Genomic DNA, 26,877 nt, shown 5'->3' on the forward strand with positions numbered 1-26,877 from the left:
TTATTGGACAGGACAGAGAATTTCTATTATCACTGAACGTTCTACTAGATAACAGTTCTAAATAATTCTAAGGTGTATTTTTCTCTTTAGACACAAAAGAAAAATAGTATGAAAAGCTGAGTAAATATTTAGCATTTGGGAAATGGTTATTTATGGCATATCCACAAATGTACAATATCCTGAAATGTGTGTAATATAACTGAAGAACTGAATTTTTAATTTATGGTTCCTATAATACTATTTTGTGGCTCTGTGTACCTCTCCAGGCCCTTTTACTGTCTTCTCATTTTTCTTAATTTGCTGGCACATCCCTAAGTCTAGGTGTTAAACCTTTTACTATCTTTTTTCTACTTTGTAGAAAATTGTTGCCTTTCCTTTTCAGAATTTGCTTTATCTCAATCTGGCCTTCTTTTTTTCTGTAACACTCATCAGTTCCTGCTCTTGAGTTATCGGCTCCATGATCAAGTAAAATTTGGGACCTGGGAGTCCAAATGACCATATAATCATAAGGTAGATAATGATGCTATACCCCTATGAGATTGGTTTCTCACTTTTGAAGCGGTTTGTTTCAAGTATGTTCTTCATGGAAAATCATTTCTCAGTCAAATCCACTGTTGGACTAGATGCTTTGGCTTTTTATTAGCAATCATCTTTGCTTAAGCAAAAGCTTACTTACTACATAGAGAATGCTGTTACTAAATTAGGAGACTTATTTTATTCAGGGGAGACTGTGCGCTGTTCCTAATGGCACCTGGTTCTTTGAAATGGAACCGAAATGGAAGTGTGGATACTACAAGAGATAATTTTAGTAAATGAAATCACTTTTTTCCTAAGTGAAAACAATGTTATTTGTTCTTCACTAGTACCTGTTAACAAAGCAGAAATGTTTTTTTTTTGTTGTTGAAATGAAAATTCAATTCAACAAGATTTTAGCATCATGGCAATAGCCTAGAAAAAAGTTTGCGTAAAACAGAGTGAAATTCAGGAGTTAAGGCAGGTGCTAAGATTCAAAACTTGAAAGGGGCAAGTGCAGTCTTACTTAGTATTGGTCCTTCTATTCCTGCCCTATCAATCTGGTCTCACAAGGTTGAAAACTCAGATCTTGATGAGTACAAAGGTCTGCCACCCTGAAGGTATTCAGTAATTGTTTATTGAGTGAGATAATGTTTTTTTCGAAGGATAGTTAATAGTAGCATAAAATGCAAACTTATTAGAGTAATTGTCAATTACTCATCTCTGTGGGCTAATTGTCCAATTTTTTCAACAACTTTTCCCTCAATGTTTCAACTTTTAAACTTATAAATCTTTCAAATTTTTGAAGCACAAAGCAAATGAAACTGTCAGCCATTTCCTGATTAACTCTGAAACAGTCCTGCTTTTCTGGAAATAGAAGTTATTTTCAGGATTGAAGGAATGATCTCACTTTCCCAGGCACTTAGCTTCAGCTGTTTTCTTTTTTTTGGTGGGCAGGTCAAGAATGTCCGTAATTCATACAAGAACTCAGTGAATCTCTGCATAAACAAACATGGTATTTCAACAGAGATTCTTGTGTTAAAAAAAAGCTTTATATAATTAAAAATTCTGTATTTTATTTCCAACACTTTGAAATACAATTAAAAAAATGCTTTTTGGTAGAAGCATTCCAGAGAACCATTGGGTCTAAAATAGTTTTAAAAATGAGGACAAATTAAAATTAAACTCAGTGGCCTGGTCTAATTTTAAATGACATCAAGTAATATACAAAAGCTTAGGCTTAGGGCAGATAAGGAGCGATGTTGGCAGTATGTTAAACTTAATACACAAACACTAATGAAAACTGATGAGCAAGAAAAAGGCCCATACATAATTTTCGTATCTGCCACCACAGAAAAGCGAAAACATCCTCACATAACCCTAATTATGCAGCAGCCCTTTACATAATCTTTTAAAGTCATCAAGCAGGTCCCAAGTTTGTGGTCACTAATATAGAAAATGTACATATCTAAGTAATAAAACTAATATTTTAAGTAAATTTATGATTTTGTGTTGGGCTGCATTTATAGCCACCCTGGGCTGCATGCAGCCCAAGGGCCACATGTTGGACACCCCTCTTCCATAGGAACTTATGTTTAAAATCGGAAGCCAAAGTGCAGGAAACACAATTAAGGCAGTTAAAAATGTACTCCTTTGAGAGGGGAAGGGACAGCAGAAGAGACAGGTTAGAAAAACTGGGCAGAGTAAGGGAAGGGTCTAATAACTTTTTGCCTCATCTACCTTTCTTTGGAAGGTGCAACTAAAACTAATAAAGTTAATTTTGGTAAATAAAGAGGTTTCAAACAAGTAAGTTTTTATCATAAAAGTTTAATTATGGTTCAGAAAAAAATTGAGTGAATAACTTTCTCTGAAAAAATATATTGACTCTGTGTAGACTATAGTTATAAGGGGAGCCAGTAAGTTAAATTACCCTTTTTTCTATTCTGAAAATGACAAAAAGTCCCATTTCCAGTCTGATTACAGAGATGCATGTGCCCAAAATGGCTGAGAATAAATACCACAAGAAAGGCTAGAACTGTAAAGCTAAGGCATACTATAGGCTTTAAGAGAAAGTCTCAGAAATACCCAAAATGGTAACAAGGAACATTTGGCCGGAATATGGTGTTCTTTCAGTCATCTTTGTCTTTTGCTCCATGTTTAAGGATGCGTGTGAACTCAATGTAATTGAAATTTCCCTTTTTGTCAATAGGTGCCTCTCTGTACAGCTCATCCACTTCCTCGTCTGTAAACCGATCTCCCATTGTTGTCAGCAGCTCTCTCAGGTAGTCTTCCTGAATGGTGCCTAAAAAAATAAAGAACTAGGTGTCAGAATATATACCACTCTAAAGATATAAGGAATATCTACACTTGACTAAGCATGTTCTCCATAAAATATGGGGTTTCCACATGCTTAAATAAGCCTTAGCAGTTGTCTAGGTAATACCTAGTTGCTTAATGGTATTAACCTGCTCTCTGCTGTATTAACTTTCCTCTACAGCCATCTCCTGATCGCTTGATTATAAGGGCTAAACCTATGCCTAAACAAAAGGAATAAAGTATGATTAAGAAACCTAAGCCTCATAGTTCCTTAAAGTAGCATGAATGATCATACTTATTCTATAAGTAAATAATACTAAAATCAATACCAAATCAATAAAGTGCTTCAGTGAAAGAATGAGTCATGAGATCCAGTTTTAACAAGCTATTTCAGGTAATTCATTTTATCTCTGATTTTGTTTTTTCAATACATAAAATGAAATTTTTTTAATGTTTTTTTATGAATCTAATTTAGATTTAGTAACAAATATGGCCAGGCCCAGAGTGTGCAAAAACACTGAGTAAACAATTGAGCATTAATTATGTCAGTCACTAGGCTAGGCATTGGGCATGTCAGTAGTGAGCTGAAGGTGTGCTTTCTATTCTGGAACTGTGAAAGCCAGATTCTCATAAAACCTGACTGCACATCAGAGTAAGAACCATTTGGAGAACTAAAAAAAAAAAAGTCCAGATGCATTGATATTTTTAAGTTTCCCCAAGTAATTCATGACATATGCAGTCATGACTGAGAACCACTAATACTCTACTACACCAAAGGTGATAAATGATAATTTTAGCAGAGATTTTGAATTTCATGTTAAAAAAATAAACCAACCAAACAAACCCCCCCCACCAACTTCCTTGCTTGTAAAATTAAGCTAAAACATTGTTAATATACTTCCTAAAAAATGAGTTTAAAGTAGAAGGTCAGTTCACATAAGAAACTCTGGATTAATGGGTGGGGGATGGGGAGGGATTCTAATTCAACCCTAAACAAAAAAAAAAAAAAAAAAGGAGGGGTCCCAAATCTTAGACTTTCAGCATGTAGAAATAAATCATCATCTATAGCCCAGTTGTTCAACTATCACGTAAACTAACCACCAACTATGTGCAGTGGACAGTGGTAGGTGCTAGAAGGGGAGGAGGGGTTACAGAGATGGGAATATAATGCCACCGAGACACACAGCCATTACCCTGGAAGCAGGGATACACTATGATGATTAGGAATAAGTATATAACTAAAATAGAAGATGAGATACATTTATGTACCAGGAGAAGGAGACATAAAATTGTTTGGAATTAGAAAGCAGGGAAAGACTAAGTTTCTCAGAGGCAGAAGAAAATAGTATGAAAATGCAGAATAGGCTCTATAAAGAATATGACAATTGAGAGGATTTTGAAGGATAAGACATTTCACTCTTTTAAGGTTTTATTCCCCCCCCAACTAAAAAAAAACAAAAACTAATACCTGCTCATAATAAAAGAATTCAATCAATACACAAGTATTTTTAAGGAGCAAAAAAAGCAAATCTCACCGGCCTGTCTCTTCCCCAGCCCTTCAAATGCTAGGAGTTTCGAGTTCAAGAGGAAAGAGAAGGTGATATGACGAGGAAGGCATAGAGGCAGAAATGGTGGAGGTTAAGTTAGGACAGCAATGCTCAGGGGAGCTTGGAAGGAGGTTAGAAAGATGATACAAGAGTCGAGGGTGGTATACTTGAATAGGCTCAAAGGCCATATTGTGGGGAGCCTTGAAAGCCAAACTGGGGACAACATGCTTCCATTACCAGACTATGCTTGTTCTAGTCAAACTACTCCAAGTGATGCATAACCAAACAGTGGGTCTTCCCTCTCAAAAACTTGTCATGTGAGTTGCCCCCTTATCTTTTCTCTTATATCCACTTTTGTTAAAGGATCAGGCATTTCTGTAGTTAACTTTTTTGAATTTTTTTGAGATTTAACTCTATGCCACGCAGTATGCTGTTACTTTATTTCTTCATTTAATCCTCATAACAACCCTATGAGTTAGGTAATATTATCACCCATTTTACAAATCAGAAAACAGAGATTTAGATAATTTAAATAACTTACCCTAAACCCACAGCTATTACACAGAATAGGAACACAAAACTATAAAGTCTAATATCAGATTTAAACAATCTCAGAACTGAGAGGTACCTCATAAATACAGGGCTGTATCGGGGTTGTGGCCTATAGCAATTTTCACTTTATCCAAGATGCTCTAGTGCAAGTTTTTCATTCACCATGCATTTAGTGAGAGCCTAATCCATGTGGAGTATAAGTTTCCTAAAAAACTTTCAAGTATACCTATTAAATTGTAAATCAAATGTTTAAGGACAGAGGCAGTGAAGAGAGTGATACCATAGGAAAAGTCTGTCAAAACAACAGTTAGGTATAGTATAAACCTGAGAGTATTATGTCTTATTTCAAGTCATTATATACGTTCGTTGCCATAACTAAAAGTTAAATCACTTGGTAATTACCAGTTGCTTCTTCATCAAAGCAAGCAAAAGCATTTCTGATGACGTCCTCTGGATCTGTGCCATTTAATTTCTCACCAAACATTGTGAGGAACATGGTGAAATTTATGGGACCTGGAGCCTCATTCATCATGGCGTCTAGATACTCATCAGTTGGATTTTTCCCTAAACAAAAAAGGTCATAATTTTGATTATATCACAAAATGCATCAACTGTTCATCATACTAAATACTTTGACAAGAAAGAGGATCATTTATGCTCTGCTCTTTCCATTTGTGATAGCAAAACCATTAGGAAAATAGCCTTTTCAATGAGTAGGGCTTTTACTGAAAGTGGAGATTACATGCTATTCCACTGGGATGACAAAAGGAACACCACCGCTCTCAGTCAAGATCATTGCTTGCGACACATACACAAACAGCTGGCCCCCAGCACAGTCATGAGACCTGGCCACAAATCTGCAGGTGGTCCGAGCACCACGCTGAGAGACACTGCTCAAGACTTTGAATCTTTAAAAAGATTTTATTCGTTTATTTTAGAGGGGGAGGGAAGGAGAGAGGGAGAGAAATACCAATGTATGGTTGCTTCTCTTGTGCCCCCTGCTGGGAACTGGCCTGCATCACAGGCATGTGCCCCGAATGGGAATCGAACCCCGATCCCTTAGTTCACAGGCCCAAGCTCAATCCACTGAGCTTCACCAGCCAGGGTGACTTTGAATCTTATTTAGTAAGCTATAACATCATTCATTAGATTGGCTGTACAGAGCTTTAAGGTTTAAGAAATTATCATAAAAGATCACAAAAATACTATCCAATAATATATTATTAAAACTGATCATTACCAAGTGAGGCAAGCATATCATGTAAATCTTCCTTGTCAATGAAACCATCTCTGTTCTGATCAATCATGTTGAAGGCCTCTTTAAACTCCTGAATCTGTGATTGATCAAACATGGCAAACACATTGGACGTTGCGCGCTGGGGGCGCTTCTTGGTGGTCTTGGTCTTTGCCCTTTTGCTCGACATGGTGGTGGTTAGATCCTAATTAGGAAGGGAAATACAAGACAAAGAATAACAAAAGGTATACTGAATCAACCTTCTTGATATGTGTAACATACTTAGAGATGTGTCTAAAAATTATTTAGCAGTATAGTATCACTTAGAAAAACATCACAACTAATTGATACCATTACTCATAGAACCAAACTACAAAGAGAAAAACCAGAATCTTGCTTTGAGCTCACTCAACCTTAGTAGTTTTGACATTTAATCAAGAGTCCATCACTAACTTTAAATTACAAACTACAACCAACATTAAGTCAAAGTGCAAAGGATATCAACAAGATTGCATGTCCCTTATATTGCTGTTTAGTCTAATAAGAAATGATAACCAAATCTACTGGTTTACAAGCAATATAGAAACAAGAAACAAAAGAACATAGGTATCCTGGGGAAATAGTTCCAGTTCTAAACTTCAGTGTTTTGGGAGAATTGAGGAATACTAATACATCTTCAACAAGTCTATTCTGCTACAGCCCTAGCCTAAGCTAGCTATTCCATTCTTAAATGGACAGAAAATAGGAAGGAGGACTAATGGAAGGAACATCTCCTAGTCTTTATTGCCAAATATTGTTCTTCTACTTCTAACTAGCATTTCTTACTGTACCCTCAATTCTGAAATCAAAGTAGTCAAGAAAGATATTTGTTGAAAGGCAAACTGAAAAGCATGGAAAACTCTGAAGTTAATTAATCTATAATTAGGTTTTACCGAATTCCCACTCTACCAAAATCAATTTCTTGCACAGAAGTGACTGAGTTCTCTATACAGATATCAGAGCATAACAGTTTTTAAAGCTAATTTAGTTTTTTAAAAAGTTTGGAAAACATTTTTAAGAGTTACGGGAACTAACTCTGCTCTCCAATTACCTAAATTTATCCCTATAAAATTTAAGTTAAAAGTAAAAAGGATGTTTAATACCTAAAATGAAAAAGCAATTTTTCCTTTCAACACTGAATCTTTAAAAAAAAACTGTAAGAATCCCATAGTTTTTGGGTAAAGTTTTACCGTACCATCCTTCAGAGCTGAGGTGGTGATAGTAGACTGCAAAACCTCTAACAAGCAAGACTAACACTGTATTGAGTTATATTCTTCCAAGCAGGTCTAAAATAGGCACCACTGATTTCATCCCCTGACCAGGACAACAATTTTAAAGCCTACGTCCTGAAAACAACACTTGGCTATGACGTAGCAAAACACTATGCCCCTGGTCTAAAAATAAGTCTGTGGATTGCAAAGAATGAAGCACTACCTCAATCTCAGCACTGCAAAATGACCTTAGGACACAATGCTTTGTGTGAGTTTAAAGTTATTTCTTACATTCTTTCCTTGATTATACCACATCATCCAGACTAAATTCAATTTTGTAAATAATTAGAAAAACTCAGTCTTAGTCCCCTCCCCACCTAAATCTGTCCTTAGATTTTAATAAGAAACTCCACAAGGAAGAGTCACAAATTCTAGTCCATACAATATAGCACCCCTTGGCGATAGACTGGAATATGTTGGTAAGATAAACCTTACATGACAATGAAGTTATGATATATACTCGTCCCTAATGTCCTAGTTTCCTTTAATCACCCATTAGAAGGCTGCCTTTCATAATTTACTTAAACCATTCACGAAAACATATTTTCATGCTGTAATGTCCTTTACAGACAGTAATTATATTCCATTATTATCTCAACTACATAGAGCTGTAATTTTCCCCTCTATTCTAAATGTAGTTTTAAGAACTATAAGGAATATGGAGTGTATTATTCCTCATCTCTTAAAGGTACTAAAGGACTTAGAGTAAGTGTTTGAGACCTGATGAGTGGCACATATTTACCAGTCCAAATCTTTTATTATTTTAGGTATGCCATGTCATTGCAAACCAAAGCATGTCTTTAAAAATAGTATGTTTTGACAACATGATACAAGATACTAGAATGTTGATACAAGAATGTCAGTTATCTTAAGAACAAAGATACTGATTAGAATTGTAAGTCAAATAGTTCACTACTGATTTTTTTAAATAACAAAACCTCCTATTACTACATTTGGTGGGAGGAGATGGGGTCTCTCTAGTTTGGGCCCTGCCAGCTAGCTCAGTTGTTTAGAGCATCATCCTGATACACCAAGGTTGTGGGTCTGACCTCCAGGCAGGGCACATAAAAGAACTGACCAATGAATGCATAAATAAGTGAAATAACAAATTAATGTTCCCCTCTCTCTCTCAAAAAAAAAAAGCAGTAAAAAAAAAAGAATGCTTAGTTGGGTTATAAAGTAATATATACAGAGTTCTGATGTATTTATTCATCTTCCTTTTATTCACGCATTCTTTAAATTTATAAATGCATCAGTTTTGTTAAAGTTATAAAGTTTTTTGCATCAGCACTGACAATGGTATTACATATAACTTTTCTTTTGCACATTCAATACTTAATCATCAACCTTTATTTTGATCAGTTAATGGCAGTAATGTGCATCAAATGTCACTAGTGTTGAAATCAATTTAAGAATTAAGAAATACAAAGCAAGTGTCTTCAAGGAGCCTAAAATATTGTTGGGGAGGCAACTATAAAGAAATAAGATGATTGGTTTAACTTTTGAAATGAGCCACATAGTTTTCATTCCAGAAGTATGACTCTCAATTTAAAACAATGTGTGACAATACTGAAAAATAACTCAAAAGTGGCACATGATTATCAAATACCATGAGTTCAGAAAAGATCTTTGTTTCTGACAAATTCAGAGGGGAGAATCCATTATTCAAATCCTGAAAAATGCTGTTGTGCTTAGAAGCTACATGAGATTCTTAAGATTAAGAGATCAGATGTTAGTCTTATTTTACCAAAACTGGTAAAATTAAGACTGTGTTAACACTGGGCAAGTTACTACTAAGGAGACTGTATTTTGTTCTATGCATTAATCTTCCACCATAAACCTGGAGCCTTTCAGGGATAGGGAGTTTAACTTCACAGTCAGCTGTTTCAAAACAAGGAAAGTGCAGTTTATTTTTTCCTACCACACAAAAAGTATGTGGTGGAAGAACCACTGGTGGAGAGGAAGCCAAATCAGGAATAGTGCTATGATCCCAAGGACCAAATTCCTTATGATATTGTCATTATACTCCCTTGTCATCACTCCAGTTTTCTGTCCATTTTTTTACTTTCCCCAAACAATTAAGACTGTCTAACTGTCATCATGTAACAAGACCTCAGCAAATGCACAATTCTCAATGACCTCAGCAAATATACAACTTTCACGGAAATTTAGCAATCCGGGGTAAAATGAAAATATTTCATATATCAATATAAGTATTCTTTATTTAGGATGGTAAGATTGCCATGTAGGCACCCGAGATCTCCAAATTATAATGGTCTTACTCATTCTAAGAGTCTAGAGTCTACTTTTCAGATATTTAATGTATGAAGGGACATGTGCTGTATGAGACTTAAAAGCAGTGACTTGCACAGCAGGCTTCTACGAAACACACATACGAATTTCAGATGCGTGAGAAAGTCAAAGAAACAGTCAATGATAATCAAGGAGATTCAGTTTACAGATCTAAAGGGAATATAATCTTGTTTTAAATCAACAGGGTTTGGTTTTATTTTTGCTTGATTAAATAGGAATAAAGTCATTTAGGGTTATGCCAAAAGGAGAAATACATGTAAGGAAGATGTTAGACTACATTAAGTGGTAGGAGAAATGAAGAATAAAAATCTTCAGAGGATTTCCCCCACCAAGGGCAATCAGAAGATTTTTCAGAATCTCTAGATACTATGCTCTCATTTATAAAATGGAATTAATCCATACTAATATCACATTAAGTTACTCTAGTAGAACCTTACAGTCCCACACTTTTAATGTTGTAATAAATGTAAACTAGACTTATATAACTACCACTCAAACTGACAGTACTGTAAGAGATACGATACATTTTTTAAGGAAAAACTCCCATCTTAAAAAAATTTGGTTAACTTCCCAAATCCAAATCATTTAATCGATGCCCTTTTTTTCAAGCTAAGCATATGTAACATTGTGGTGCCAAACAGTTTTTTTTAAAAGTACACTTTCAGGTTGGTGCATCCGTTCTAACTAAACCAAGTTTTCAATTACTGCGCAAACTTCCGTTTGATGGTGCGGCTAGTTTTCTTAAGCCTGCCACACCCAAAAAGTTCTTAGCACTTGACAAAGGCAATTAGTTGTCAGGGTGTAGTGGCAGGGTTCACTTGCCACTAAAGCTTCACATTTGAAAATAAAAAGCTTTTCTAAGTAAGTTTTACCAAAAGCCTTTCAGAACAAATAATAGCAATTTTAAGAAACTACAACTTTTTTCATCTTTGGATATGAAATTTTTTGCACTTAGGTTAAAATCTCAACTGAATGCATATTTCTGTTCCAAAGTTCTGTAAGAAACTGATATATGTTTTCATATGCTCAACTACTTAAAAGTTAACACTGGAAATTGACTTAATCCAAAGTCTCCACCCCAAAAGAAAGCGATGCTATATTTTGGAATTTTTCTCAAACCGCAAATTAAACTCTAACCCCCCCCTTTGTCCAACTCATCTTAAAAAAAAATTCTAGTTACAAAAATGGGTACTGAGCTAAGAAACCTAATTTGAGTTAATTCTTCCTACTAAACGTAGCTCCACAGCTGTCACAACAGCTGCAGCAGTGGGGCTGGGCTAGGACACAGGGCTCCAGTTTTCGCGCAAACTCTCTTGAATCGGGTAAGTTTACGTTAGAAACTAAACATAGTACCGGAGTCAAAAGCCGCAAGGCTCGGGTTTCGCGGGTTCGGCTATCGCCCAAGTTCGCGGCGCGGGGAACTAAGCCACACTTTCCAAACTCCAAGTTAGGCAAAGGAGCTAAGGTCCTGCGGTTGGGCCACTGGGACCGCGGCCTTCGAAACCGGGGAATCGGCTAGTACACCTGCCCAGGTGCGCCGCTGCTCTCCCAGCCGCCCCGAGGAGATGGGTCTGCAGTATGGGTCCCACCCACCGGCCCGCAAGCACCACTCACCCTGCACAATCGTGAAAATCTGAGCGCTTCGGTGTCCCTCCTCGCAGCCCTACCTGCCGCTAACACCACCCTTCCACACCCAAAGTCGCTAAAATCCAGCACTTCCGGCCTCCGCTTACAAAACCGGAAGGAAGACTAGTCACAGTTCTAGGCCAACAGAGAGGGCCTAACGGGGGGCTCAGTTGCGAACGCTCTAAGGGCGCGATTTTAACCAAGTGAACGGGGGAGAATATGAAGCGGTGATTTAGAAATATAGTAATATGTAGTGGTTCAGTGGGTCTGATGCCTGAGTTTTTGTGGTTTTTGTATCCACTCTTATACGTATTTCTTTCTTCCCCCCTTTCACTTGAGCAGATGGTAGAGTCCATCCTCTGCGGTTTGCCTCTTGTACTTACCAGAGTACGGCTAGGGGCAGGGCTTGTGGGTCCAAGTCCTTGTAAGGGAAATAAGCAGAGAGGGCTGCGAGGCCCAAGTGACTGGCCTTCGCCCTGCCCCCGAGCACCGAAGGCGGGAGCTGCCGCCAGTCGGTCAGACGCCTGAATTTGGGACTCTCAGAGATTGGGATTCCGCCTGTGCGTCCCTCGGGGGCTCGCGTAACCCCTGAGTGATTTCTTATTTGTATGCCGTGTTGTTTTATGAAGAGTCTCGCCTCTTTCACACGGGAGCAAGTTTTGTGAAGTCCCGAGGTCCCTCAGCCAAGCGGCCCAGACGGATTTCATAAGGTTACAAGTGACTGAAGACTAACTTCCTCTTCAAAAACGTTTGCTGTTATTTTTCCTACCTGAAGAGCCCCTCTGACACTGATTAACAAGGAGAACCTAACTGCATCTGACCAAGAAGACAGGCGACCAGCAACAAGAACTTACTAAACCTATCCCCTCTCACTATGTTGGAGACTTGTGGCTGTCGAAAATAGGAATACATAATCAGGCCTATTTTTTTCCTCAGTTCTCCTTGCCTAGGTGCATCTTGCCCAGGGAAAAGAGATAGGGTTCTCTGATTCCGTCTTTTTCCGTCCCAAGTCTGATGAGGAAGACTATGGTGCCTGTCTCAGATCTCTGACCTCAACCAAGAAAGAGGTGAATGGGACTCGATAGTGCCCAGATCATTATGCTGGTACTAATGTTCAATTCAATACTTGTTTTGGCTCCTGTGTCAGAACAGTTCTGAAGTTCGGAGTTGCCCCATGGTACTCTCAAAAGCTGCTCTCACTTGAATCACCCTGTTGAAAATACAGGTAAAAGCTGCAGAATTATATAAGTATTAAGCTATACCTTAAATGACTTTCATCTATTAACCAATAATATATTTAAAGTTAACGTAAAGTCCAGCCCTGGCTGGTGTGGCTCAGTGGATTGAGCACCAGACTGTGAAGCCAAGGGTCACTGGTTCCATTCCCAGTCAGGGCACATGCCTGGGTTGCAGAGGTCCCCAGTTGGGGGCAGGAGGGGCAACCACACATTGATGTTTCTCTCCCTCTCTTTCTCTCTCCCTTCCCCTCTCTAAAAATAAATTAAAATTTTCAAGTAGATTAAAAAAATTAAGTTAACTTAAAGTCAATGAAAAGTAAATGGCTGCCGTAATTCTATAGTGTGACTAAAACAAAGATGATTAATTTCCTAGCCTTGATAGTAAGAATCACTTGGGAGTACTAGCTAAAAAATACAAATTATTCTACCCACTGAATCAGAATCATCTACGGCAGGTCTAAGGAAATCATCAATTTAACAGAGATCCTAAATGTCTCATCATAAAAGGTTGGGGGGGGCACAGAGGTAGATGGTTTAGGGCCTAAGGCAGAGACAGTGACGGCTTATAGGGCAGATTCGGTGAGTGGTGGGTGACTACAGTTTGTTCTCAGAGTTTGTCTTGAGCAGCAGTGAGAGCACCCTATAATCGGAGCTCCCTGCAGTGCACACACACCTCCACTGAGTGGTGGACTACCTCCATAGAGAGCTCAAGCCTTCCACAACTGTCCTTCATAAAGAAAACTTTTAGCCAGAACAATGAGATGGATAGTTTAGTTTCCCACTCATCTCCAAAGGGAGCAGATACTTATTTTCCTTCTGTAGTGTCAAAGAATTGCCTCGTTCGTCTTCCTTCTTTTCTTCCACTTCATGAACAGATAAATAGCAGCTGCACTGCCAAGCATTATGGTGAGTGCTGTAGTTTATGATTTTTGAAATAAAATATCATTGCTATGTCTTGGATGAGGGGAGAGGGAATACAAAGGATTGCAAAGGCACAGGGGGTGTCAGGGGATAAATGTGGAGCAGATCACTATACTGTAATGATGTAAGGCCTATAGAAAGAGCACAAAGGAGATAATAAACGTGTCTGGAGATTTGTGGGAAGGTTTCTCCCAGAGGACTATTGCAGAGCTGATTCTAGAAATCAGTGAGGAAAGAGAGGAAAGATTCCAGGCAAAGTGATGGGGGAAACTTTGCCCGCAAAGCCCCGCTGTCCACCACAGATGAAAGTGAAACTACCAAGACTTGATCTGCTTGGGGAGGAGAGGTGGCCAATCTCTCAGAGGAGAAAGGCCAAGAGCCCCTTCCTCAAGGGGCTTTTATTGGGTTCGTTTGCGCAAGAATACAGGTAAGGATCAAACAGTAGATAGCATTCAAAGAACTATGAGGGCTTATTCTCAGTCATGGTCAGATAGCTAAAGAGCCTTAAAACTTTGAGGAACAAACTTCTTGCTTGGACCCTTATCATTTAAATGAGAGCATTCTAAACAAAGTAGGTTTCACAGGATTTTACATATTCTTTCTTAGGCCTGATCACCCAGGGTCCTGCTCTATCTGGCAAAGGGCTGCACTGCCTTCCCAGTCATAGGTTTTTATGCTTAAGTGGATTAGAGCCAGGAAGCGCTTCTCCCCAGACAGAAATGGGGACTCAGGCTATGTCAGAATAGCTGGGGGGTGAGGGTCCATCACTCCCTCTTTGTTGCAGCCTCCTGAGTCCTTCCATGATGGCCTCCCAAGTGATTGTGTCTGGCTTAGGTTGCCCCCCTCTGAGGGATTGTACTGTCATAGACTAACCAACCTGCCATTGGGGGCAGGGGACAAGCTTTGTCTCCTTAGTGGCTCGCATTCTGGAGGTTGCTCACTCAGCCTTAGCCATGGGGGGCAGTTACAACTCCTGAAACCAGGCAGAGCGGTTCTCAACAGCAAAGGGAGCAGTGTGCTTAGTTGTCTGAAGGTGACCAGGAGGCAAATACTATTTTCAAGTATGCCCCAAAATTAAAACCTAAAGCAAAAATTATGGTTTAGGCTTACTTCAAGAAATTCTTTAATTTCCTTATCTGAAAAAGGGCATAATAATAATGGCCACTATATTTAACCATTGAGAGGATTAAGTGAGACAACCTATGTAAATTTCTTAGCGAGAAATCATCTTCGGTTGTGTTAAGGCACTGAAATTTGGAGTTTGTAGAGCAGTTATCCTACCCTGGCTAATTATTATACCAGTGCTTTGTCTGTGCTACTGGAGGAAACAAGTTGAATGGTCACACTTTACATTTAGTGGTCACAGGTTTTGATGCTACCTTGTTGTTCATGATATTTCTCTAGTCCTTTCATGCTTTTGCTCTCTTATATGTCAGTTTAATAATTTCTTCTTATACCTCCAACACCTCCCATCCTTGGTCTTAGTCTATGACCTTGTTTCTAGGTCACTGAGGGAAAAAATGACTCCCACAAGCTCCCACCACCATATCTACCTACCAGCCAGCATTTGTTCCCTTATGTTATTTTCAAGCTACTCTCTGAAATAGAGAGGAAGCTCTCTTGCTCCTATGGAAAGGCAGTCCTCCATTTGCTCTTTGTCACTCCAATGATCCAGCCCTCTCCTGTATCATTAAGTTCTCTCTATAATTATTAACATCAACAAGTATGCTGTAATGTGTTCCAGCACCATGACTCCCCAGAGATGTCAATGTCCAAATCTCCAGAACCTGTGAATATGTTAGGTTATGTGGCAAAAGGGAATTAAGGTTGATAATCAGCTGATCTTAAAATAAGGAAGCTATCCTCTGTTATCCCAGGGGACCCAATGTAATCACAAGGGACCTTAAAAGTATAACAGGGAAGCAGGATAAGACAGTCAGAAGGACATATGAATGTAGAAGCATGGTCAGAGTAATGCGGTGTTGCCAACTTTGAAGATGGAGGAAGGGGGAACATGAGCCAAGGAATGTGGGTGACCTTTACAAGCTGGAAAAGACAAAAAAAAAAAAATAGATTTTCCCCCAGATCCTCTACAAAGGATCACAGTCTTACCGACATCTTCATTTCTGGCTCAGTGAGACCCAAGTTGAACTTCTAACTTACAAAATTGTAAGATCATTACCTTATATTGTTTTAAGCCACTAAATTTGTGGTAATTTGTTATAGCAGCGATAGAAAACTAATACAGACAAAAACAACCAAGAAACCCTCTTTCTGATGTATTTTCCTCCAGCAATTGTCCTATTTTTTTATTCCCCTTAACAAGACTCCTCAAAAGAGTCACCTATACTCACTGGCTCCAGTTCTTTCTTAAACCCTCTGTAATTAGGCTTTTTCCCCAACGACTCCACAAAGTGCAGGCTTATCAAGGACACTGATGACCTCAATATCATATAGACCAATTCTCAGTCTTCCAACAGGTTTGATAAGGTGACTCGGACACCAGCCCACAGTGGATGAGAGACGAGATAAATTCACACAGACTACCGAGTCCTGTGGAGGAAAAGGGATGGCTCAACCACTTTCTCAAGAGGAGAGCACCCCAACCCTTGCCTAGACAAGCTTTTATTGGGTTCAATTTGCACAGAAATAAAGTTCATCAATTATTCTCAGGCAGAAATGATTAAACAATAGATAACATTTACAGAACTTATTTTATGTTCTTTATTTTATGAGGGCTTATTTTGAGTCAGGGTCAGATAAAGGGCCACAAAACTTTGGAGAAACAAACTCATTTCAGGCTTGGAACCTTATCATTTAAATTGAGGGTATTGGCAAAGTAGGTTTCATAGGATTTTATGCGTTCTTTCTTAGGCCTGATCGCCCTGGAAAACTCGCCCTTTCCAGCATAGGGCTGCGCCCACCTCTGTCATTGTTTCAGGTTTAAGTCAGGCAGGGGAAGTAAGGCAGCCAAGGGGTTAGGAGACTTCTTACTGGCAGAATGAGGACTCAGGCTATGTCAAAGCCGAGGGGCGAGAGTCTATCACCCCCTTTCTCTGTAGCCCCCAAGTCCTTCCCTGCCCCCCCCATGATTGTGCCTTTCTTAGGTCATTCCTCCCTTGAGGAATCTTACCCATCATTGGCTAACTGATCATGCACTGGGGGCCAGTCAGGGTGAAGTAAAAGGGGCAGAGGTACCACCCCTGCCAGGGAGATAAGTCTCCTTAGTGGCTTATGGTCTGAAGGTTGCTCACTCAGCCTTAGCCATGGGGGGGTGGTGGTGTTACAGCTTCTGAAACCAGGCAGGGAAGCTCCCAACAATAAGGTTATTACTTTCTCATCTTTGAAACACTTTTTTCCCTCATTTCCAGGAAACTGCACTCTCCTGTATTTCATCCTTCCTTATGGCTACTTTTCAGTCTACTTTACTAGTTTTTCTAATTTCCCCAGTCCCTTGGAGTAGCCAAGGACTCAGTGCTTGGCTCTCTTTTCTGTCAACACTCCTTCCCTAGCTGATTTCATCCACTCTCATGGCTTTAAAACTACATAAACAGTGATTGCTCCCAAGTATGTATCTCTGGCCAAGACTTCTGCCTTGTACTCCAGACTCATTTGTCTGAATATTCACTTGACATCTCCATGAGGAGGTCTAGTAGGCATCTCACCCTTCATTGTCTAATACAGATCTCTGAATCATGCCTCTAAAGCTTTGTCTTCCTGCTGTCTTCTCCAGTGGCAATCCCATACTTTAAGTTGCTCAGAAGAAAAACCTTGATTCATTTTTGCCACTTCTTTTTCTTTCATGATCCTCATCTAACCTTTTAATAAAGTATCTCCAGGGTCTATAACAGTAATTAGTGCAAACCTGTTAAGTTCTTCAAAATATTTCAGAATATGATCCTAGTGCAAGGCATCTTCTCTGAAGCCTGGATTTTTGCAAAGCCTTCTGACTGATCTTACTTCCCATATGTTGTACTTCTATACTGCCACAGAGTTATTCTTTCAAATAATGAGTTAGATCATGTCATTGTTCTGCTCAATACCCTGTAATGCTGCCTTACCTCATTCAGAGTGAAAGCCAAATGCTTTACAATGGCCTAGGAGGACCAAAGAGATCAGACTCTGGGAACTTCTCTGACTTTATCTCCTACTGCCTGCCCTCCCCAGTTGCTCGGCCCAGCCACAATGATCTTCTTGCTATTTCTTGAAGAAGTCAGGTTTTCCACATCAACACCTTTGCATTTGATGTTCCATCTGATTTCAATGATCCTTCTAATATTTTCCTTTCTTTTTCCCTCAACTCTTTCACGTCTTTAATCCAATATCTCTATCTCAGTAACACCTTCTCTGGTCAGTATATTTAAACTTTCATTATTCATGTTCTACCTCCAGCATTTTCCTGCCTTGCTTTATTTTTTCCCATTGCATTTGTTACCTGTGGCCTCAAAGATGCACTCAGTGTAGTAGAGGTTGTCTTTGTCCAGCTTGTCGTGATTCTCTAGGAAGCTAAACCAGACTGCCTGTTGTGATCTCACTGGGGAGTTCCTCCCTGGAGGCTGATTGGAACTGTTCCAGTCTTTAAGGATGATGTTGTTGGTCTGGTCCTAGAGGAGGGTCCTGTACTTGGCCTTGATGCCTCCAGGCTGAGTGTGTAGGGCACAGGAACTCATTTGTTCAGTTTCTGATCAGCATCTGGAGCCTCCTCTTTGGCTCCCACTGCCCCAGAAATGTATTATTTTGAAATTGCTGATAGTACAGAGGATTCATAAAAGGTACACCTGGGAAAAGTTTGAATTATGATATCTAACAGATGGTAATGCCAATCATTGACATAAGGAACATGAGAATAAATAGTTTAGAGTGTGGAGTACAGTAATAGTAGGAAATGAACGTTTCAGGTACCATCATGCCTCGGTACTTGTCTGCTTCAGAACTCATCAAACCCTGTACTTGTCACATTTTGATGAGAAACAAAAATGTTTCAGCACTTGGTGCTTGCTTGGTACTCATGGGTTTCAGCACTCGTCACAAGTTCTGGAATGAATTAATGGTGAGTACCAAGGCACCACTGTAGTGGATTAAAAGATAGTGTTGAGGCTTTACCAAAAAAGCAGAAAGAGACAAAAAGAAAAATATAGAGGAGCTGTCAAAAGTCATGGAGAATCTATTGAGATGATCCATTATGTATTCAATAGGAAATCCAGAACAAGATAAAAAGAAAAGAGGATGATGGAAAACAATATTAAAAGAGATAATGACTGAAGTTTTCTAGAATTGAAAGAAAATCTAAAATCTTCAGGTTGAAAGTGCACTGTGAACATGAAGCAGGAAAAATTAAAATAAAATTATCCCAAGTCACATCACAGTGAAACTTCAGAACATCAAAGGTCAAAGGAAAACAGTAAAAACTTCCGGAGAGAAAAGGCAGATTGCTTACACTGGAATGAGAATGAGACCAGCAGTATGCTTTCCTCCAGCAACAATATAGATGCTGGCGGTGGTGCAGAGATATCTTCAAAGTGCCATGAAAAGCATCACCCACTCCTCACACAATGTATGTGTGTGGAATTGGTTCACAAAATCCTTACAACACCCAAAACGCTGGCCTTTCTAGACTCTCTCAGGTCTAAAAATGGATCTTCTTGCCTCTTATAATCCTGAGGTCAATTATTAAGGAGTCAGTCACAAAACTGATTTCAAATGTCTTGATTTAGGATGTCCTGAATAGATCTTTTTACTATTAATATGCTTAGTCTTTGAGACATCTGCCAGAATTCTGAAATAACATGACCTCATGTTTAACTTCTGTTGCACTAAAAAAACATTAAATCAACCTTGATTGTTCTATATCTTTTAATGTATGTTTGCTTTGCTTTCCAGCTAGCTTGTAAACATACCTATATTATTTTTACACTAGGTAAGGAGAAGTTTTTCAGTGTATACTTTTAAAAATAATGTGATAATGAATTATTGCAATGATTATTTATGGAGCCAGGCACTCTGCTAAGTGTTTTATTAGCATTACCTCTCAGAGTCATTGCCTTGCAAGGCAGTTACTGTCACATTCATTTTACAGATGAGGAACTTGAAGCTTAGGGAGCTTAATAGCCAAAGATCATATTTTAGGGAAGAGAAAAGGCAGGAATCTGACACAGGTCTGTATGATTTCAAAACCTCTATGATACATCGATTAGGGAAGCATGCTAACTTTTGATAAGAATGACTGTGTTAATAATTTGGAGTGGGAATATTTACCCAAAATGTTGACTTATTTCTTTGGTTGTCCCAGTAAAAGAGACTGTATGGACTCTTATGGGCTTTCTAGTAAGACTTAATTCCATTGAAATTAGTGCCTTAGGAAAATACCTACTTTGCAAGCCAACTGTATTATTCTCAGTTTCTCTTGCTCCTAGAGAAATAACGGTAAATGAAACTAATTTGTATGGACAGTCTCCATTTCACATAACTTGTCAACATTTAACACAGAACACTCCTTTTGCATTGCTCCAAGGAGTAAATGCTGATTCAGTAAGGCATTAAAGCATTGGTCTGGCAGTATTACCTAGTAATCCGAAAGGTCAAAGAGCCAGAAATTATATTTGAAGGAACTTTCTGAGGTCAGTATTCTCTAGAGTTTTGCTGTATGCAACACAATCCATTACTTGCTTCAGGAAGAAGAAAGAATCATGATATGAAGGTAAATACACTTCCCAAGAGTACCTTCTTCTCTTTGTATTCCCAGTTCCTAGCACAGTGTCAGGCATGTCATCTGTGCTCATTAAAACCTACATTAAAAATGTAAACCTGCCCTGGCTGGCATAGCTCAGTGGATTGAGCGCGGGCCTGTGAACCAGAGTATCGCGGTTCGATTCCCAGTCAGGGCACATGCCTGGGTTGCAGGCCAGGTCCCCAGTAGGGAGCACATACGACTAATCTGTCATTTTAGTTTGCACATATATAAGATTTGACTGGAGAAAGTGTTACTGATTATAAGATTGATAGCTCTACTTCTATAAAAGTCAAAATGTAATTTAAAAACCAAAAAAAGAATTGAAATGGAAACATTTTGTAATAGATATGGTAAATAAAAGCTCAATATCCAGAATATTTTAAAAATGTAATAAAAAGTGTTTTTATTTTGGCTTGTTTGATAGCAAGGAACAGAGATACAGTCCAATTAGCACAAGAAAAAGGATACATAGTTTAGAAATATATGTGACCTGGATTTCAAGACGAGAGTTGCTAAAGAAAGAGGTAGCTTGACAGATTGACTCTGGTTTTCCTCTCATAGGACAAATGGTTGTTTCCTAAGTGCACCTGCTTCTTTAAGCTCTCTTATTTTATTTTCTGTCTGCCAGCTGCCTTTCTCTGCTAACCTTAGTCTGGTCCCTCATAATTTCAGCGTTCCATGGCTCCTCTGACTCCAGATATACCCATGGCATCTCTTGGTTCAGACTTTTTGACTTTTACTCTTGTTTAATTGCATCAGTGCTGAGTATTTGCAAATTTAAATTCTCAAGAGATGAATGTGATTGGCTTGGCTCACTTTTTTAACCCAGGCCATACATCCAGGTTGCTGGCCAGGATATATATCAGTTATTTGGGGGTCTGAAATAACCCATTGCCTCTGGTCTGAGAACAGGAATCATGTGCTACAAAACATCAGCAGGTGCTGTGAGCAGGGCAGGCATCAGATGCTTACCTGTCTAGTAAAGAGAATGGAGCTTTAGAGCCAGATAGATGGAGCTTGGGTCAAACCCAGGTTTCTTGGTTGGGGAGAAGAATAAAAGCTATGTGACTTTGGGTAACTTGCTTAATGTTATCCTCTGAACCTTAGTTTTCTCATTTATAATGCTGGGATGATAACTGCTTTGTAGGATTTTGTGAAAAAATGTGTAAAGCATGATACAGTTATCTAGCCCACAATAGGTCTCAATTAATGACAGCTTTTCTATTTTATATTAGTTATTTTATTATATTAATAGATTAATAATTATCTCAGGAAAAATTATTTCTGGCAAAAGGCAAAAGATCTCTCATACAAAAGGAAGACCAAGTAGTTAGCAAACATTGAAGGATATGTCTAGCCTCACATATTAAAGTCTTTTAAAAAAGACTCAATGTGATCACATCATAAGGTATATAAGTGTTGGATCATTATGTTTTACACCTGAATCTAATATTATATGCCAAGTATAATTTTTAAAAATTTAAAAATAAAAATAGCTATGAGGTATGTCTCACATCTGTTAAACTTACTAAAATAAATTAAATTATACATTCCAATATTGGTAGGGCAATGAAGAAAGATTCCAGTTGGTAGTAGCTTCTAGATTAGCTTGACAATTCCAAATAGCAATCTCACAAAACATAGTCTTCAATTCATAGTCCCCTTCTGGGGAATTTCTTCCTAAGGAAGTATTTGAAAAGACAAACTTCAATTTGTAAAAATATTTATTTTTTTGAAAAGATTTTATTTATTTTCAGAGAGAGGGGTGGGGAGAAGAAAGAGTGGGAGAGAAACATCAATGTATAGTTGCCTCTCACACGCCCCCAACTGGCCTACAACCCAGGCATGTGCCCTGACCAGAAATCAGACCAGCAACCTTTTGGTTTGCAGGCTGGCAATCCATCCACTGAGCCATACCAGCCAGGGCTCTACAACATATTTATAGCTCTCTTTTAAATTCAGAGGTATTTTATCATTTTAGGACTGAAAGAGATGTAAAAGATTATTCTTCCTGTTGGCCTGGACATAGAATAATTTAGGGGATTTAAAAAACACTCTTTCTTGCAGCTGGTGGGTGGGTGGTCCCATATTTGTGTGTGGATAAACCGGGAATAACAACTGGGGAGCAAGACAGACTGCAAACCCAGGGTTCAGCATGGGGAAATAAGGCATCAAAACCTCTGACTGAGAAAACCTGTGTGGGTTGAGGCAGCAGGAGAAACTCTCAGCCTCACAAGAGAGTTCACTGGAGAGACCCACGGGGTTCCAGGGTGTACATAAAACCATCCACCCAGTAATCAGCACCAGAAGGGCCCAATTTGCTTGTGAGTAGTGGAGGACATGACTGAAAGCCGGCCAAAAGCCAAGCAAGTGGCACTGTTCCCTCTTGGACCCCTCCCCTACATGCAGCACCACAATGCAGCAAAAGTGGGTTGCCCCACCCTGGCAAACACCTAAGGTTCCACCCCTTACTATATAACAAGTGTCCCAAGACAAGAAAATGTGGCCCAAAAGAAAGAACAGATCAAAGCTCCAGAAAAAAATACAACTAAGTGATGAAGAAATAGCCAACCTATCAGACACAGAGTTCAAAACACTGGTAATCAGGATGTTCACAGAAATGATTGAGTATGGTTGCAAAATTGAGGAATAAATGAAGGCTATGCTAAGTGAAATAAAGGAAAATATACAGGGAACCAACAGTGACAGGAAGGAAGCTGGGACTCCAATCAATGATTTGGACCATAAGGAAGAAATAAACATTTAACCAGAACAGAATGAAGAAACAAGAATTCAAAAAAATGAGGAGAGGCTTAGAAACCTCCAGGACATCTATAAACGTTCCAACATCTGAATCATAGGGTGCCAGAAGGAGAAGAGGAAGAGCAAGAAATGGAAAACACAGTGAAGGAGAACTTCTCCAATCTGGCAAAGGAAATAAACTTCCAAGAAGTCCAGGAAGCTCAGATAGTCCCAAAGAAGTTGAACCCAAGGAGGAACAAAGGCACATCATAATTACATTACCCAAGATTAAAATGAAGGAGAGAATCCTAGAAGCAGCAAGAGAAAAGGAGAACTACAAAGGAGTTCCCATCAGACTGTCAGCTGATTTCTCAAAAGAGACCTTACAGGCAAGAAGGGGCTGGAAAGAAGTATTCCAAGGCATGAAAGGCAAGGACCTACATCCAAGATTGCTCTATCCAGCAAAGCTTTCATTTAGAATGGAAGGGCAGATAAAGTGCTTCTCAAATAAGGTCAAGTTCAAGGAGTTCATCATCACCAAGCCCTTATTATATGAAATGTTAAAGGGACTTATCTAAGAAAAAGAAGATCAAAAACATGTACAGTAAAATGACAGCAAACTCACAATTATTAACAACTACACCTGAAACAAAAATAAACTAAGCAAATAACTAGAACAGGAATAGAACCATAGAAATGGAGATCACATGGAGGGTTAGCAACAGAGGAGTGAGAGGAGGAGAGAGAGGGAAAAAGATACAGAGAATAAATAGCATAGATAGTAGGTATAACATAGACAGGGGGAGGGCAAGAATAGTATGAGAAATGTAGAAGCTAAAGAACTTATTATAAGTATGACACATGGGCATGTGAGTGGGAGAGGGTGTGCAAGGTGGAGAGTAGTGAAGGGGGGAAATGGGACAACTGTAATAGCATAATCCAAAAAATATACTTTAAAAAAGAAATATTCAAAGTTATGAAAAACAGGGACCTACAGCCAAAATTACTCTACCCAGCAAAGTTATCTTATAGAATTAAAGGGTAGATGCAGAGCTTCCCAGACAAGAAATAACTAAAGGCATTTATCATCACCAAATAATTATTATATGAAATGTTAAAAGGACTTATTTAAGAAAATGTTGCCAGATGGGGAGGTGGGTATGGGTTAATGGGTGAAGAGATGAGGGGATTAGAAGTACAAATTAGTAGTCACAGAATAGCCATGGGGCTGTAAAGTACAGCATAAGGAATGAAGTAGCCAAAGAACATATATGCATAACCCAAGGACATGGACAATGGTGTGGGGATTGCTTGAGGGAGTGGTGGGGCTGGGTGGAAGGGTAGCAAAGGGGGGCAAAAACTGGGACAAAGTGTAATATCACAATCAATAAAATAGAATTTAAAAATAAAAATAAAAGTTTTCTGGAAATTTTAAAATCTAGAGTTGTTAACATTTTACTAAATTTTCAGAATAACTACACATTTATAGGGCATTATGATTAAATCAGAGTGATCAACAAAATGACTATAGCTCTATAAGGAATTATAATTAAATCACAATAATTCATTTATATGAGCCCAACTAAATTTTTAAAATTTTAGTTTTATCATGTAGTATACCACAGTACATACTTAATTATATGGGTAGTTATATTTTGGATAAATATTTTGTTAGAAAAACCTGCACCCAGGTAATGATATAGCAGAAAGATCACTTAGGTCTTGCTCATACTTCTTTTGTCAATTTTGCATGTTTATTTGAAATAAACTCTTTGGCTATCACTAGGATCCTGAGTGTAAATAAATAAATTATATTTTAGTTTTTCCACAAGTGAGTATGGACTTCTCTCATTCCTAACACAGATCAAAATTCAGTAAATATGTTAATCTATTGATATTTGTAGCCTTATGTCTTACATCTGGGGTACTTTGTAACCCAGTACATTTTTTTAAAAATATATTTTATTGATTATGCCATTACAGTTGTTCTATTTCCCCCTTCATTCCTCTCCATCCTGCACACCCCCTCCCCCACCATTCCCCCTCTTTAGTTTATGACCAAGTGTCTCAAGGTCTTTAGATTCTATATTTCCCATATTATTCTTGCCCTCCCCCTATCTATTTTCTACCTACTGTCTATGCTACTTATTTTCTGTATCTTCTCCCCCTTCTCCTCCTCCTACTCCCCTGTTGCTAACCCTCCATGTGATCTCCATTTCTATGGTTCTGCTCCTGATCTAGCTGTCCTCTTAGTTTGCTTTTGTTTTAGGTGTGGTTCTTAATAATTGTGAGTTTGCTGTCCTTTCACTGTTCATCTTTTTTATCTTCTTTTTTTTCTTAGATAAGTCCCTTGAACATTTCATATAATAAGGGCTTGGTGATGATGAACTCCTTGAATTTGATCTTATCTGAGAAGCACTTTATCTGTCCTTCCATTCTAAATGAAAGCTTTGCTGGATAGAGCAATCTTGGATGTAGGTCTTTGGATTTCATGATTTGGAATCTTCTTTCCAGCTCCTTCTTGCCTGTAAGGTTTCTTTTGAGAAATCAGCTGAGAGTCTGATGGGAACTCCTTTGTAGGTGACTGTCCCCTTATCTCTTGCTGCTTCTAGGATTCTCTCCTTCATTTTAATCTTGGCTAATATAATTATGATGTGCCTTGGTGTGTTTCTTCTTGGGTCCAACTTCTTTGGGACTCTCTGAGCTTCCTGGATTTCCTTTGCCAGAATGGGGAAGTTCTCTTTTATTATTTGTTCAAATAAGGTTTCCACTGGTGACTGTTCCTTTCCCCCTTCTGGTACGCCTATAATTCAGATGTTGGAGCGTTTAAAGATGTCCTGGAGGTTCCTAAGTCTCTCCTCATTTTTTTGAATTCTTGTTTCTTCATTCTTTTCTGTTTGATCATTTTTATCCTCCTTCTGGTCCAGTCCTTTGATTTGAGTCCCAGTTTCCTTTCCATTACTATTGGTTTCCTGTGCATTTCCCTTCATTTCAATTAGTTTAGCCTTCATATTTTCCTCTAATTTGTGACTAAAATCAACCAGTTCTGTGAACATCCTGATTACCAGTGTTTTGAACTGTGCATCTGAAAGTTTGGCTGTTTCTTCATTGCTTAGATTTATCGGCTCTGGGGCTCTGAGTTGTTCTTGAGCCATGTTTTGATCTGTTTGTTCCTGTTACGTATGAGGAATGGAGCCTTAGTTGTTTACCAGGGTGGGGCCACCCAGGTCGCTGGTTTGTGACGCCGTATGTAGGGGCAGGGTCAAAGAGGGACAATGGTGGTTCTCTCTGCCGCTTTCCACCAATGGGGCCTGTGAGGTCCATCTCACCACCACTAGCTCCTTCACCGGTTTATCTGTGCGCTAATGTGTGACCACGGTCCACCTTCAGTGGGTCTACCACCTTGCGCCCTCAGTGGGTCCGCCCGCTTCTCCACACCTGGGATTCATCCACAGCTGCTGGCACACCTGGGTCGCGCACCCGGGTAGGTCCAGTGGATCTTCCTGCCCGACCCCGCTCTGCTGCTGGCTCTGCCCCTCTTACCGGTTTGGCTGAAGGGTTCGTTGTTGTCAGACTTCTGTATAGTTCAATTTTCTGTGGTTTGGCTGTGTTTTTGTTGCTAAAACTTTGTTGTTTTTAAACTTGGTTGTGCGAGAAGGTACAGTGCTTCCACCTACACCTCCATTTTGGCGGAAGTCCAACCCAGTACATTTTTATCTAATAAATAGTAGTATGTTTCATAGGAAATATAACTAAAACTCTTCTTTGGTGATACTTCTTCCTTCTAATGTATATTAGTGGCACATGTTTCCTTCTCTATCTAATTATAATACAC

General features: G+C 38.9%; 2 protein-coding genes across 3 annotated transcripts in view; one reads left to right on the top strand and one right to left on the bottom strand.

The window, feature by feature from the left end:
• Positions 1 to 2,320: 2,320 nt before the first annotated feature.
• Positions 2,321 to 11,509, bottom strand: LOC119042371 (myosin regulatory light polypeptide 9). 2 transcript variants are annotated; one of them, XM_037136088.2, is made up of 4 exons: positions 11,400 to 11,509; positions 6,169 to 6,367; positions 5,331 to 5,492; positions 2,321 to 2,815 (listed from the first exon to the last, which is right to left on the bottom strand). In XM_037136088.2, exons 2-4 carry the CDS (start codon positions 6,350 to 6,352, stop codon positions 2,643 to 2,645), a joined length of 519 nt encoding a protein of 172 aa, XP_036991983.1. In that variant the 5' UTR covers positions 6,353 to 6,367; positions 11,400 to 11,509; the 3' UTR covers positions 2,321 to 2,642. The 2 variants fall into 2 exon arrangements, with proteins under 2 accessions (XP_036991983.1, XP_053520287.1); XM_053664312.1 differs by lacking the exon at positions 11,400 to 11,509 and adding an exon at positions 7,397 to 7,498.
• A 369-nt stretch (positions 11,510 to 11,878) lies between these two features.
• Positions 11,879 to 26,877, top strand: part of MYOM1 (myomesin 1) — a 158,284-nt gene continuing 143,285 nt past the window's right edge. The window contains exon 1 of the mRNA XM_053664247.1: positions 11,879 to 12,636. The gene's annotated coding sequence lies outside the window, so the exon portion shown is untranslated. The remainder of the gene's footprint in view (positions 12,637 to 26,877) is intronic.

Source organism: Artibeus jamaicensis, unplaced genomic scaffold (genome assembly GCF_021234435.1).
Source record: "Artibeus jamaicensis isolate MK-2021 breed Jamaican fruit bat unplaced genomic scaffold, CSHL_Jam_final contig_354, whole genome shotgun sequence".
Classification (NCBI taxonomy): Eukaryota; Metazoa; Chordata; class Mammalia; order Chiroptera; family Phyllostomidae; genus Artibeus; species Artibeus jamaicensis.